This window comes from Erythrolamprus reginae, chromosome 1 (assembly GCF_031021105.1).
Source record: "Erythrolamprus reginae isolate rEryReg1 chromosome 1, rEryReg1.hap1, whole genome shotgun sequence".
NCBI classification, from domain to species: Eukaryota; Metazoa; Chordata; class Lepidosauria; order Squamata; family Dipsadidae; genus Erythrolamprus; species Erythrolamprus reginae.
In genome coordinates, this window is record NC_091950.1 from 74,817,870 (window position 1) to 74,833,095 (window position 15,226).

General features: G+C 39.8%; 1 protein-coding gene across 4 annotated transcripts in view; it reads right to left on the reverse strand.

The window, feature by feature from the left end:
* G2E3 (G2/M-phase specific E3 ubiquitin protein ligase) overlaps positions 1-15,226 on the reverse strand; it is a 48,268-nt gene that overhangs the window by 11,292 nt on the left and 21,750 nt on the right. For all 4 annotated transcript variants that reach the window (XM_070734107.1, XM_070734088.1, XM_070734098.1 and 1 more), the window contains 6 exons: positions 13,611-13,735; positions 13,210-13,372; positions 2,152-2,258; positions 1,879-1,995; positions 825-952; positions 602-731 (listed from right to left, as the gene is read on the reverse strand). In XM_070734107.1, the coding sequence (XP_070590208.1) occupies positions 602-731; positions 825-952; positions 1,879-1,995; positions 2,152-2,258; positions 13,210-13,372; positions 13,611-13,735 (770 nt within the window). The remainder of the gene's footprint in view (positions 1-601; positions 732-824; positions 953-1,878; positions 1,996-2,151; positions 2,259-13,209; positions 13,373-13,610; positions 13,736-15,226) is intronic.

The window sequence follows — 15,226 nt, forward strand, 5'->3', positions numbered from 1 at the left end:
AGTAAGCTTTAAAATCAGGTAGACCCAAACCTCCTTGTTTGATTTTATCTTGTAACCATTTTAGTCTTATTCTGGGCCTTTTGTTGTTCCATATAAATTTAGAAATGGCTTTGTTTAATTTATTAAAAAAGTGATTGTCTAATTTTATCGGGATTGTTTGGAAAAGGTATAAGAGTTTCGGCAAGATTGACGGGTAATATTATTGTTGTTCTTATATTCCTACTTTTATTTTGCAGACTTTAAGACAGGAGTGTCAAACTGATGGCCCATGGGCCGGATGTGTCATGCCTAAGCCACCCCCACCCCTAGCTCTGCAAATGGGGAAAACATTGCAAAATGTCACGACAGCAATATGATGTCACGAGTTTGACACCTGTGCTTTAATATGATGCACATATTTCTATCTATTTTACCCACAACCACCAACCTGCGAAGCCAGATTATTGGGCTGACAGCCTAAGTAATGCAGTTGATTGCTATGCCTAGGAGAGGACTAGAGTACTTTATGATCTCCTAGTTTTTAATCCAACGCCTTAATTACTATACCAAACTTGCTCTCTAAACTTTTTCACATGCTTATGAGAAGATGGAAATCACATGCCTGATATGGATGCCAAGGTGGGATCCTGGAGACTGTCTAGGGCATTTGGGTGATGGATCTTCCATCAGATTATTTCCATCTGCTTTTTCTGCCATACTCAAAGAACGCTTTCGCCATTTCTTAGCACTTCCTGTATAATAAAGTAATAAAATGTAGGTTTCCCCCCCAATAAATTATTAACAGATTTCAGTTAATTCAAGCTTTATGAGCAGTAGGTTCTTACCATTTGATTTGGCAAGGATGATCCTACATTCAATGCATTCCCAGTTTAGCTCCAAGCTTTTTAGGGAGGAACATGCCAAATGAGTTCCACTAGAACCACAACACTGACAACGTTTTATTTCCCACTTGCTAAAAGGAAGGGAAAATGTATTATTAATTATAACAATAACTTTAATTCAACAAAGCTACACAGGCACTATTATTCTTTCTGAAAAGGAATTAAATTACATATTTATTGGGATGTAACAAAATATGAGGGTGAAAGACTAATAGTATTTTAAATTATTCTAGGCTGCCTTTCTATCAGGGAATGAATGTATTGATACTTAATGCAACTGTTCAAACTACATTTTGTTCTGCAATGCACAATTATTGAATAACTGCTAAGAAATAGGCTGACATACATTACAAATAAGAACTCTCACAGAAAAAGCTACAGCAACAAACAATCACAAACTTTAGAGTGTAATCTATGGGCAACTCAGTCCGACAGGTAATCTATGCTGTCATCCTTAAAAGCTTTCTGAAAAAGCCAAATTTTCACCGGTTGACAGAAAGCTATTAACAATAAAACTTCAATGAGAAGTGACAAGAAAGTCTTTCCCAAACTTCCCATTAATGTCAAAGGGTAGCATATAGATGAAGATCCTTAATCTTTATCCGATTGCAGATAGCATATACGTTTAAAACTTAACTTTTGTATAACTACTGTTTATTATAATAAAAATAATTGTTCAACATTTCAAAGAAACAGTGAGTTTGCCAAATACAATATATTTGGTGCAGTAATTAATAAGCTGGTCTAGAAACCAGGCGACTGAATTTTAGTCCCATTTTTAGGAACGAAAGCCAGCTGAATGACCTTGGGCTAGTCACTTTTTCTCAATCCAACTCACTTCACCAGGTTGTTATTGTGGAGGAAATAGGAGGAGGAATAAGTAATATATATGTTCCCTGCCTTGTTTTTTTTTTTACTTTAATTTTGTGGTTGCCAGATTTGAAAAACTACAACAAAATTAGACATGAATGGTGACAAAGATAGCATATATTACTACCTGTCAGCCTCATTGTAGTCTCTTCCATTTTTGCAAAGGCATCTTTTAATATCACAATGTTGGTAATGTTGAAGCAGTTCTTGATAAGCGTTCTGTTCTAGTTCCCAGGAGGCATCTCTGGAATCATTTAAACATTTATTAGAACATTTTAATTCTGAAGTTTAGCTTTACTTTTTAAACAAGATATAACAGCAAAACACAGCATAAAAATGCACTGTTACAATATAAGACAATAAACATTTAAATGTATTAAATGTAATTTAAATCACTTACTTTTCTGGAATATGGATGCCCATTCTTAACATTTCATTCTGAAATTTTTCTTTATTATTACATACAGGACATCTAAAGAAATATATCCCTGCACTGAGAGCTTGATGCTAATCCAAGAGAAAAATAAAGAACAATCAATAAAACGTATTTACTTCACACAGAAACAACTAAATGACCTTGAAAATTAAGGCATAATATAGGTAAGAACAAATAAATGATGCGGTATAATTTTTTTTCTATTTCCTTTATATTTTGCAAATACTAACTACAAGGTATGAATGAAAAGTAATGCCTTCAATGTCACCTACAGATGACAACACTATTGCACTAAAAGCTCTAAGATGTTCTTTAACATATATGTCCTATCACTTCAGTTGGTAGAAGATCACTGTGAGAAAAGATTGCTTTGATATTTGTTCATTCTTTGAAATGGATGTCTGTGGCTATCCACAGTGAGCTTTAAGCAACATTTCATGTTTAATTTTTGACTGAAGTAGTCCCTCCTGGGACTTTCATTGTAGAATATGGATTTTTATGGCAACGACTGCATTGACATTACTGTGTGCTGCTGGACCCCCCCCCCCCAAAAAAAAAGGCGAACAGGAAAGATCTTCATTGTGTGATCAAAATGAAAAGTGGACTATTAAGACAACACATGAAAAATGCTACTGAATTGGTTATACAATTGGCAGATTATTCCAAGGAATACTGCTCTCAAGCTTATCATTTATCTTAGCAGGAACATGTGGGTTATGTTGCCAATGTTATTTCAATATAGTATCAGAAGGTTGGGGCAAGATGAGTTGCAGATTATGGGCAATTTTCAAGGGTAGAAATTTACCAGTAATTGTTGTCATGCTAAGAAAATGAAGGTGATGACTTTTTTTTCATAACATTAGGACAACCAGTGAAGCATGGACTTATCCTGATAATCCAGAAATGAAGTATTAGTCTATGGAATATTATCACAAAGCTACACCTGTAGGGAAAAAAATCAAAATAGAATAGAATAGAATTCTTTATTGGCCAAACAAGGAATTTGTCTTGGTGCATATGCTCTCAGTGTACATAAAAGAAAAAGATACATTAGTCAAGAATCATGTGATACAACACTTAATGATTGTCATAGGAGTCAAATAAGCAATGAAGAAACAATCAATATTCCAGTTTGGCAGGAAAACACATGGCTACAGTTTTCGGAAACACAGATTACTTTTAATTTGGCATCACCATGAGCTCAAAGTACTTCACTACAATACACAAAATTCTAAAATAACGATTTCATCAGAATTCGGAAGCACAAGAAGAAAATTTTGTTGCCTCGTGTGAATGTTAAGCCTCATAGCTCATGAGCCGCTCAAGAGGCAATTGTGAAGATGGATGTTACCACTTTACCCTATTTGCCAGACAGTCCAGTCCTGGCATCATGCGACTTCCATTTCCCCCAAAATTGAAGGAATATTTTAATGGGCATCTTTTTGAGTCAAATGAAGAAATGGAAAGGACTGTCAGGACCTGGTTGAAGAGTCAAAATATGGAGTTCTTTCACGACAGCTTTCAGAAGCTTGTCCATCGTTGGCATAAGGATATAGTGAATGGTGGTTGTTAGTACATTGTACATAACCTACTTAGGTGTTGCCATACAGTAAATTACAATGTTAGTTTGTAAAATATAGACTACCTTTAAGGAAATATTACTGTTTGGCCCTAAGGGGGCGCCAACACTGTTCCCTTTGGGGGGAGTTACTTTGTTAGAGATATATTTGCTGTGAGCTGCTGTATTCTTGCTATGTGCGTGGTTTGTAAACTATTAGAATACAGTGGTACCTCTACTTAAGAACTTAATTCGTTCTGTGACCAGATTCTTAAATAGAAACATTCTTAAGTAGAAGCAATTTTTCCCACAGGAATGAATGTAAAAGCAAATAATGCGTGCAAACCCATTAGGAAAGAAATAAAAGCTTGGAATTTGGGTGGGAGGAGGAGGAAGAAGAGGAGGAGGAGAGTCGCTGCTGAAGGAAGAAGGTGAGACGAGGGGAATCAAAAAAATCCAAAACTTTAAGGCTTAAAAAAAAAAGAGACTTTAAGGCGGCGAGGAGGAGCATGTGCCTCCAATACACCTGATGCAAGGCTGCCTCCCATACACTGGCTGCTGCTGCTGCTACCTGCTGCCTTTTCCTTCACATGCTGAAGGACTCCCCTCTCCCGTCACTAACTCACTTTGTAGCCGGCGCCTTTCCTTCGTTGTGGTAACTCCTCGCTGCCCAGAGCGAAGGAAGCGATTCTTTTCTCTGGGCGCTGGCAGAAGTTTATTCCCTGTCCAAGCACCCAGAGAAAAGAAAATGCTTCATTCATCTGGGCTGCCAAAGCCTCCTTAAGCGCCAGCAAAAGCCTCTTCTGGTAGCCCAGATGGCCAGGATTAAAGTGGGAATGGCCGGGATTAAAGTGGGCCTTTGTGACACTCTCAAATTTCCTGGGAGATTTTTCCCGGCTTGGGTTCTTAAGTAGAAAATGGTTCTTAAGTAGAGGCAAAAAAATCTTGAATACCCGGTTGTCATCTAGAAAAGTTCTTAAGTAGCGGCGTTCTTAAGTAGAGGTACCACTGTATTATATTGTTGATTCTGTATATTTGTAAATAATAGTTGTATATACATTGATACTAAGTCTGAGTCATTGTCTGGCTAACCCACATTACCTACACCACAACTTTGCTTAATGTATGTTGAAGGTTTCATACCGAGACATAATAACAGTTGTGATTATGTGGTTAAGTAAACATATGTAACAAAAGAGTTCATTTCAAAGATTATTTTCTTATTTCATTTATACTCATATGAAAAGTTTATATATATTGTGTTTCCCCGAAAATAAGACCCTGTTTTATATTTTTTGAACCCTGAAATAAGTACAGTGGTACCTCAAGATACGAACCCCTCGTCTTACGAACAACCCGAGATACGAACCCGGGATTCAGAAAATTTTTGCCTCTTCTTACGAACTTTTTTCGTCTTATGAACGCCAAACCTGAACTTCCAGGTTCGGCATTCCAGAGGCTGCTGGGAAGCCCCGCAGCCCGGGTGTCACCTTTTAAAACAGCCGGGGGGCTTCCCAGCAGCCTCCCGAAGCCAAACCCGGAAGTTCGGGTTTGGCGTTCGGCCTCGGGAGGCTGCTGGGAAGCCACCCGGCTGTTTTAAAAGGTGACAGCCGGGCGGCGGGGCTTCTCGGCGGCGGCGGAAGGGTGGTAAGACGGAAAACGTTCGGGAGGCCGCTTTGGGTTTTTGGCTGGGAGGGAGGGCAGGAGGTCCGGCGCTGGGGGAGGGAGTCAGGAAGGTCTTCGCATGCGTCACCAGGATTGACGCACCAAGGGAAAGCTCTCCCACATGAAGAAAAAGAAATAAAGGTTAACCCTTAACTACCCTCTCTAGCTTACTAAAAGTGGACTGAGAGGAGAGTGAACTGAATAAACTGTCGAAAAACTTTACCAGAAGGAGTTAAAAGTTGAAGTAAATAACTCTTTTTGACGCGGTTGGGTGAAGAAGTAAGAACAAAGCGAAGATGGCGTCTGCTGTGGAGCTGGAGGAGAAGATGGACTCGTTGCTTAAAGGTTTTGCTGATATGGGCAAATTGCTCCAAGAGATGAAAAAAGATTTATCGGCACTGGGAACCGGAATGGCGGAACTGAAACAACAAACAAAAACTCAAGACCAAAGGATTGGAAAGCTGGAAGCGGGGAAATCTCGCCAGGAAATTCGTATCATAAATCTTGAAGATAGACAGTGTCGTGCTAACATACGCTTGAGAGGCTTCCCCAAAGATTTTGGGGGGGGCAAACAACTTATTCAAGAAATCCTCCAGTGGTTCATTGAGAACAAAGTTACATGTGAGTTGCAAGAATTTGAAAGAGCGCATTGGGCTTTTGGACCACGCAGGGGTGATTCAAAAGACATTGTTATCAGATTTCTTTCAGAAAGAAGAGCTGCAGAGATTTTTAAAGAACTCAAACAGATTTTAAACTTACACTACAAAGCCTTTCCAATACGTGTTTTAAAAGATTTATCTGCCGAGACTCTCAAGATGAGGAACCAGATGAGAGAGATCTCTTCTCAGCTGTATGAAAATGGGATTAAATTTTCTTGGAGATATCCTGCCACCATTATTGTGTTTAAAGATACTAAATTTTTCCAGGCAAAGTCATTAGAAGAAGGAAGGAAGCTGCTTTTACAATTGGGATTAAATCCAGAGGAAGCAATGCAGACCCAGGCATCGATCGACCGGCCAGATGCAGCAGAACCGTTTCGCGAGTCAGAACAAACCAAGGAGGAGAAGATTGCCGAACTTCAAAGAGAATTGGCCTCACTGCAATCGGAGAAGCGTGATCAGCCTCGTGTGACCAGACAGAAGAAAAAATAATAAACTGAACTGAGTTGTCGTGCTAATATGGTATTAAGTTTTTCAACTAATTAATTTTTTTTTCATACTTTTGTACTTCTTGTTGGGGGTTCACGCTAGTTAATAAAGGGAGAGGAGGGAAGGAGGGGGGAATCTTTTATTGTTTTGTAAAATGGGGGAGAAGGGAGGGCTTTCAGAGGGAACGTAGATCAAAGAGTGCCTCTCAGTAACGGAAGGTTTTTTTTCCGTTGCCTTCCCCTGTGGGAAGGTCAGGGGAGGGGCACAAGGGTGTGGATTCTTTGGGAAAATAAACAATTCTCCGGTAGGCTCTGTTTTGTTGAAAGAGGAAATGCATTTAGTTTATGTAAATGGGTGATTTAGGCCTTCTATCTCTCAATGTAAATGGTCTTTCATCACAGAAAAAGCGATGTAGAATCATGAAGCTGGCTAAAGACTGTAAGGCAGATATTTTATTCTTGTCGGAGACCCATAAGGGAAGGGAAAAAACAAATAAATTAGTAACAAATATTGAATGGGAAAGAGTTTATCATTCGAAAGGAACGAATAAATCCAGAGGGGTGGCAATAATGGTTCATAGAAGAGTGGATTTTCAGTTAAGCAATATTAAGAGAGACAAGGATGGTAGAATGTTATTTATTAAGGGGAAAATAAGAAATAATCTAGTAACTCTAGCGGTTATTTATGCCCCTAACGTAAATGCAAAACAATTTATAATAAATGTAAAACGGAAATTAGATAATTTTGCGGAAGGTATAGTGATTTTAGCAGGTGATTTTAATTTGGAATTAACAACAGGGAAGGGGGATAAGAAAAAGTTACATTTAAATAAAATTAATATGATGGACCTTCATCAAAATGTGGTTAAAAGAGACACTTTCTATTCTGCAAGACATAATAAATTTAGCTGTATAGATTACATGTTAATTAATAAAACAGATAAGGTTAAGTTGAAGAAAGCAGAAGTGAAAGCCATCTGGCTATCAGATCATGCTCCTATGTTAGCTGTGTTAGAAATAGGGGTTTGTAACAAACAAAGAATTTGGAGGTATAACCCCATTGTCTCTGCAAATGAGGAGAGCAGAACTAAATTACAAAAGGAACTCAATGGATTTTTTAGTATTAATGCAACAGGCGAGGTTAAAGAAACAATAGTCTGGGATACACATAAAGCAGTGATGAGAGGTAACTGCATTAGTACGGAAGCTTTCCTTAGGAAATCCTGGAATGTTAAGAGGAATAATCTATTAAAAGAGATAGAATTAATCCAAGAAACTTTAAAAATTACAAGAAACAGAGAATGGAATTTATTACTATCATTTAAGAAAAAGCAATTGCAATTACTTGATGAGGAAAATTGGAATAAAATGAAGATGATTATGAAACATAGAATTAGAAGCTGGAACAAGAAATCTATGAAGCAAATGGTACATTATTTAAAAAAAAGAAAAGAGAAATCTTTTATCTCTGCTTTAAAAGATAAGGATGGTTTAATAAAACGTAATACGGTAGAAATGGAAAAAATAATGAGAGACTTTTATGGGGAATTATATAAAAAAGAGTATGTTGTTTCACAAACTTCAGAGGTTAAAAAGCAATTAAAGAAAGAGGACAGTCAAATGTTAAATGCAAAAATTACAAGTGAGGAGATATCTAGAGTTATTAAGGGATTGAAACCTGCTAAAGCTCCTGGTCCAGATGGTTTTACAGCTGAATATTATAAAGTGTATATGAACGAATTATTACCGTGTATGGAGAAATTGTTTAATAATGTAATGGAAACTTTTGAAACTCCACAGACGTGGAAAATGTCAGAAATTATAACAGTCCCAAAACCAGATCGTGATTTAACGGATCCTAGTTCCTATCGCCCTATTAGCTTGTTAAATCAGGACTACAAAATATTTATGAAAATATTGGCAAATAGGGTGGAGAATATATTACCAAAAATAATTGGAGAAGATCAATATGGATTTGTGAAAGGAAGGAAAATTTTTGAACCAATAAGAAACGTGATTAATGTTCTACATCATGCTACCAGTACCAAAAGGAAATTAAGCATTTTAAAATTAGATGTTTATAAGGCCTTTGATAAAGTTAATCATGAATACCTATTTCAACTATGTAAAGATTTAAATATGGGAAATAAATTTTGTAAAGTTATAGAAACAATATATAAGGATAATGTAGCTCAAATTAGAGTAAATGGCAATAGAACAGAAATGATTAAAATTCAAAATGGAACTAAACAGGGTTGCCCATTATCCCCAATGCTATTTGCATTAGCAATCGAGACCTTAGCAAATAAAATTAGAAATGATAAGGAATGGAGAGGCTATCAAATAGGGGAACTTGAATTGAAATTAAACTTATTTGCAGATGATGCTATAGTAATGTCTGAAACCCCAATTGAAATGATGAAAAAAATAATGATATTACTTCAAGAATTTAAAGATCAATCTGGGCTTAAGGTTAACATAGAAAAATCAGAGATAATATGCTTAAATACTGGCCCCAAAGAGCAAATTGAAATTCAAAAAATCTCAGGATTGAAATTAGGTTGTAAAAAAATGAAATATTTGGGAATTTGGTTATTTAAAAATCCATCCAAAATAACAACGGCCAATTATAACTTAATATGGAAAAAAATCCAGAAGCAGATCAAAAATTGGAAGGGAAAAAATTTAGGAAGAATGGCTAAGATAAGGGCCCTTAAGATGATGATAATACCAAAGATGATGTATTTGTTTCAAGTTTTACCGGGCAGTTTTCCTGAGGCAAAATTAAGAGAATGGGATAATAGACTAAACTTTTGGATTGAAGGAGAGAAAAAAATCTAGAATAAGGAAGCATTGGCAGTATGCACAAGAAAAAGAAGGAGGTTGGGGAAGCCCATCTCTAGTAATATATAGAAATGCATTTCAAATTGAAAGGTTAATTGAGCTACAGTTATGGGGGGAAAAGAAATGGGTAGAATTAGAAAGAGAAATTAATAATATAAATAATAAAGAATTATTATTTAAAAGTTGGAATAGAATTGAAATCAGTACCCTAAGTGATTCTTTTAAAGCATGTTTAGAAATATAGCTTAAATGGCAGAGGATAAGTGGAATAAAGTTATCCAAGCTATCAACGTTGCATGCACTGAATATAGGGGATGAGGCTAATTTAATTAGAATCATTAAAATATTAAATAGTAAAGGGGTAATGAGAATGGAACAGCTATATGAGAAAGATGGAAGAGTTAGTAGAACTAGATTGGAATGGCTGATCGGTAAACAGCAATGGTTGCAGATTAATGCAATATGTACATGTTTAAATAAAAGTGAGAATAAAGAAGCCTTCTTACGAGAAGAAAATAACTTGGAAAAAATAATAAGGGTAAAGATAAATGAAAGTAAAGGACAAGCCAGTAACATATATAGAATGCTGTTGCAGAGGCAAGAAGAGGTAGTTAAAAGTTTAACAAGATGTTGGCAGGATGACTTACAAATAGACGAAAGAGAAATGAAAGAAATAATAGTAAACATATATAAGATTAAAAATACGAGAGTTAAAGAGATGAGAAGAAAAATCTTACATAAGTGGTATTATACACCTGCACAACTTGCATACTTCCAGGGGAAAGAGAAAGGTAAATGCTGGCATGGATGCCAGAAAAAAGGAATCTTTATGCACATGATCTGGGAATGTATAGAAATACAGAAATTCTGGAAGGTAGTCCAGAATGAAATTAATAAAATGTTAAATATTAATTGGATAATTACAAAAGAAACAGCAATCTTAATTAAATATAGGGAACTAGGAGAATCTAAAGAAATTAAAACTGTAGCATCTCAAGCGGTGATAGTATTAGGATGGAAAGACTCTACAAAATGGACACTACAGAATTGGTATTGGTACATGGTGGATTACATACATTTTGAAATTATGGAAATAAGATTAAATAATTTTGATGAGAATAAACTAGAGAAGCTGATGGTGCGATGGAACAAGGTAAAAGATTATATGTTAAGTAGAATCTGTGATGTAAATACGAAAAATAAACTACAATCACTCTTTTAGTAAAAAAAAAAGCGTTCAAGATAGAGCCAAGGATTAATAGATAGACAAATAATTCAAGTCTTTGAATCCTCCTATAGGGGTGGTGGTGGTGGTGGTGGTGGGGTGTGTGTGTTGTTTGGTGATGGGCACATGCACTGTGCACTGTTATATGTTTGTTTTTTGTAAACTTATAAAATCAATAAAATTTATTTAAAAAAAAAAAAAAGGAAGGTCTTCCTGCTCCCCCCCTCAGCGAAAAACACAAAGACGGTCTGCCGCCGCATGACAGGCAGGGCAAAGCAGCGTGGAGCGAAGGGAGTCTGAAACCGCCAGCGGCTTCAGCTTCCCATTGCTCCGCGGGCGGCGGCAGACCGCCTTTGTATTTTTGGCTGGGGGGGGAAGCAGGAGGCGCAGGATCGGGCCGGCGGCGGGCGCGGGGAGAGGCAGCAGGTCTGCATCCTGGGCGGGCGAGGAGGCGCGACCGAGTGGGCCTGGCTCAGGCTCCGGCTAGGACGGGGCGGGCAGCGGCTGGGCGCGAGGGTGCGTCCGACTCGGGGCTGGCAGCGCCCGACGCAGCGGGGAACATCAGCGTGAGAGGCAGGAGAGGACCAGGCAACCAGAGCAGCGTCGCCGCAGCTCCCGGCTTGGCTTCCCTGGCCGCCGCAGGCAACGCGCGCTGCGATCTTCCGGGCCGGCCAGGCTCAGTGGATCAAGCCCGGCCCCTTTCGGCTGAGCCTCCCGGGCCAGGCGGCTGCCTTCCGTCACTGAGCCTGGCCGGCCCGGAAGATCGCAGCGCGCATTGCCTGCACCGGCGAGGGAAGCCGAGCCAGGAGCGGCGGTGACGTTGCTCCCGGCTTGGCTTCCCTCGCTGGCGCAGGCAACGCGCACTGCAATCTTCCGGGCCGGCCAGGCTCAGAGGATCAAGCCCGGCCCCTTTCGGCCGAGCCTCCCAGGCCAGGCAGCTGCCTTCCGTCACTGAGCCTCGCCAGCCCGGAAGATTGCAGCAGGCATTGCCTGTGCCGGCGAGGGAAGCCGAGCCAGGAGCGGCGGCGACGTTGCTCCAGGCTTGGCTTCCCTCGCCGGCGCAGGCAACGCGCGCTGTGATCTTCCGGGCCGGCCAGGCTCAGCGGATCAAGCCCGGCCCCTTTTGGCCGAGCCTCCCAGGCCAGGCGGCTGCCTTCCGTCACTGAGCCTGGCTGGCCCGGAAGATCGCAGTGCGCGTTGCCTGCGCCGGCGAGGGAAGCCGAGCCAGGAGCGGCGGCGACGCTGCTCCGGTTGCCTGGTCCTCTCCTGCCTCCCACGCTGATGTTCCCCGCTGCGTCGGGCGCCGCCAGCCCCGAGTCGGACACACCCTGCCGCCGGAGCCTGGCCCACTCAGTCGCGCCTCCTCGCCCGCCGCCCGCCCAGGATGCAGACCTGAAAAACGTGGAGGCTGGTGAACAAAGGCCAGAACTTTCGGCTTCTGGGTGGATGGGAGGAGCTAAGCGGCTGGAAGAATCAATGCCGCTGGGCTGGCAACATCTCCCCAATGTAAAAAGCCGCTGGGCTGGCTTAGCTCCTCCTGTCCAGCCCGAAGCCGAAAGAAAAACGCGGAGGCTGCAGGAGTCGGGATGTGTGGAAGAGGTCCGTGGGAGAACTGGGGGGACCCCAGTCCACGCCTGCTGCTTGCTCTCCCAGAAAGACCCCAGCCCACACCTTCGGGAGCTTCCCAGCCAGGTCCCTTCCAAGGGGCAGTGGCCACGGCTCCCCCCAGTTCTCCCGCTGACCCTTTCCACACACGGACACCATCCCTAGCCTCCGCTCCGCCTGTTGGCTGTCATCTTCTATAGAAGCAAGAAGAGGAGGAGGAACTGGGCACTAGTGGTGGTGGAGGAAGGCGCCCAGCTCCTCCTCCTCTTCTTGCTTCTTTAGAAGATGATAGTCGGCCGGCAGCGCGGAGAATGTGGCCCGGAGGGAGGCGGAATACAGGAGGAGGAGGAGGAGGGAGGCCAGGAGGGAGAGGGGGAAGGAGGGAGGGAGGAAATCAGAGAAGACGCACGTACAAACCGCCCGTGCGTTTCCCTCCCTTCCCTTCCAGTCATTGCAAGCCAGACAGTAACTGTTGACTTTTCCGTTAATCCACCCACGAGGCTCCCTCCGGGCAGCCTGCGCTGTCTCCCCCCCTCCACCCACACCCGAACACAATCCGAATGCCGGCGGAAATGAGGCAAAAGGGGTGAATGTTGGGCTTGCACCCATTAATCGCTTTTCCATTGATTCCTATGGGAAACTTTGTTTCGTCTTACGAACTTTTCACCTTACGAACCTCCTCCTGGCACCAATTAAGTTCATATCATGAGGTATTACTGTACTTGGCCTTATTGCTATGCTACGCCTCAAAAGCCTGATTAGACTAAAAGTCATATTTTGGGGGAAATAGGGTATATATAAAGTTAGAGAGTTGGAGGCATTACTTTTCATTGCAACCTTATAGACCAATTTTTTAAAGAGTTCCCTGGACCAAATAATACACTGATTTTTGTCTCACGTTTGTTTTTATCAATAACAATTTATAGATTTTGGTTTTAGTAGTAAAAAGGAACTTCTGCTATGTCAATCCAGACATACCTGCAAGCAATTCCGATGAAACCAAGCATTTTTACAGCATGGACTTGTCAAAATGTTGTACATAGGAGATTGTTCAACCAACTCCAAACATATTGGACATTGTGATGATCCTTTACAATTAGAAAGATGCTTTTGAGTGGGTCGGTGTTTCCAACAATATGACCTTAAATTAGAGAGGTAGAATTACATAGAATCACATCACTTTAAAAAACTAGAATTGTTATCCAGGTAAATCATGTACTTTAGAAAAAGATATTCTCAGATAAAGCTGTAAGAACCAATTTGCTATCATATCAACTAAAGTTAATCTGGTATTATTAAGTGAAACTTTGCAATTTTAGGAAAAAAATAGTTTCACTACTTTTGAAATAGTTTTGAAATAATGAGCAAAATAAACTTACGGAAAGGTTTCTCTGAATTGGGAAAGGCATCCTCTTTCTATTCCACAAGGAAAGTGGTAGCTATGTTTACATCTGGATGCTATACAACCAATTGAAGCACCTTTTTTCTTACAGATAGCACATTTCTAAAAAGAATACCATATTAAAATAATTGTAACTAAGGAGACTTCACCATGCTTACAGATCTAATCTGTAATAAATTTAATATTTTAAGCACCATTTGCCATTTATAAAGTTATTTTGCATTAAAGCTTATACAAGAAAAAACACTGATATAGTGAAATAATTAATCACTGAGTCAGATTTCAATCGGATTTTTTAATTTGCCGATAACAATTTTAAATAAATTATTAAATTCATAAATGTAATATACTTGCATACATTTTAATCTTAATATAAATTGTTTAATAAATTATCAACTCCTATAAATTGCAAGCATTAGCTTTTTCAAATAAACCATATTTTTTTTCATTTGTTTCATCACCTACAAACAATAATTGTGTAAACTCTATTGCACAGTCAATCCAGAATATCACTGTTTTGATATTTGATATTTGTTTTCAAGAATGTGATCCCATAAAATAAAAAATACCTCTTCTTTTATATTATTTTATATTAATCTTTAGTCTGTTATTCCCTCTCAGCCCTAATGAATATCAAGCTTTTCATCAAACCAGCCGATAAACAAACTCCCCTCAAATCACTACTTCTTAAGTAGGTGAAACAATCCCAAAAGAAGTAGATCTGGCAAATGTGCAGAACACTACTGTTACTGCTATTCTGAGCACCTATTTTAATCAACAGATTTTATGAAACTTAGCCACAATACTGAAGTTAAATTAAGTTCCTAATGGTTGTTAGTCTGTCTAGCTTAATCGCATCTCAATTTGCTGCTCCCTCTTCAAATGGGTTCCCGAAAGTATGGCAGCTCTGTGCATTACAGGAAGGATACACACAAGAAAAAAGGGAAGTATACCACTATTTAAACCTTATTCCAACCAGGCTTTCACAATCTTTTTATCCTGGAGGAACCGTTGAAATAACTTTCAGGCCTCACAGAACTTCTATACCAAAATCACAAAAAATATAAACATTTCACAATAAAATCACCATCTTCATAACATTAGCAAAGCAGAGATTGACAAGAGCCATAGAACTAAAATTTGAAATTTTAAAATTATATATATGACGGTCTTGGTATATTCGGGTTTCTTCCCATGTAGGATTTGGAAATTTCTGGCGACGTTTCGATGAGGTCCCACTCATCATCTTCAGGCTGGTGTTTCTGTCCTTGTTCTAAGGCGAACACTGCAAGACCTAAGCTGCCTTCCTTCTATAAATACTGGTGGCTGGGTGTGCTTTGATGGCTCAGCAATTGCCTGTTGTGTAGAAACTTCCTGGTGAGTCAGTGGGGTAACATCTGGGGTTGTTTATGTAGCTGAAGTATGCTGATTAGTTAATGGTTGTTGATTAGGCGTGATATCCTCAGTAGTTGAAGCTTGCAGGCTACTTGATTGTTTTACAATATGTGTTCTGAGTGTAGTTTCTGTTTTTATGGCTGGGTTACGTTTGAGGGCTGGTTTCCAGACATCTGCAAGCTTCAACTACTCAAGATA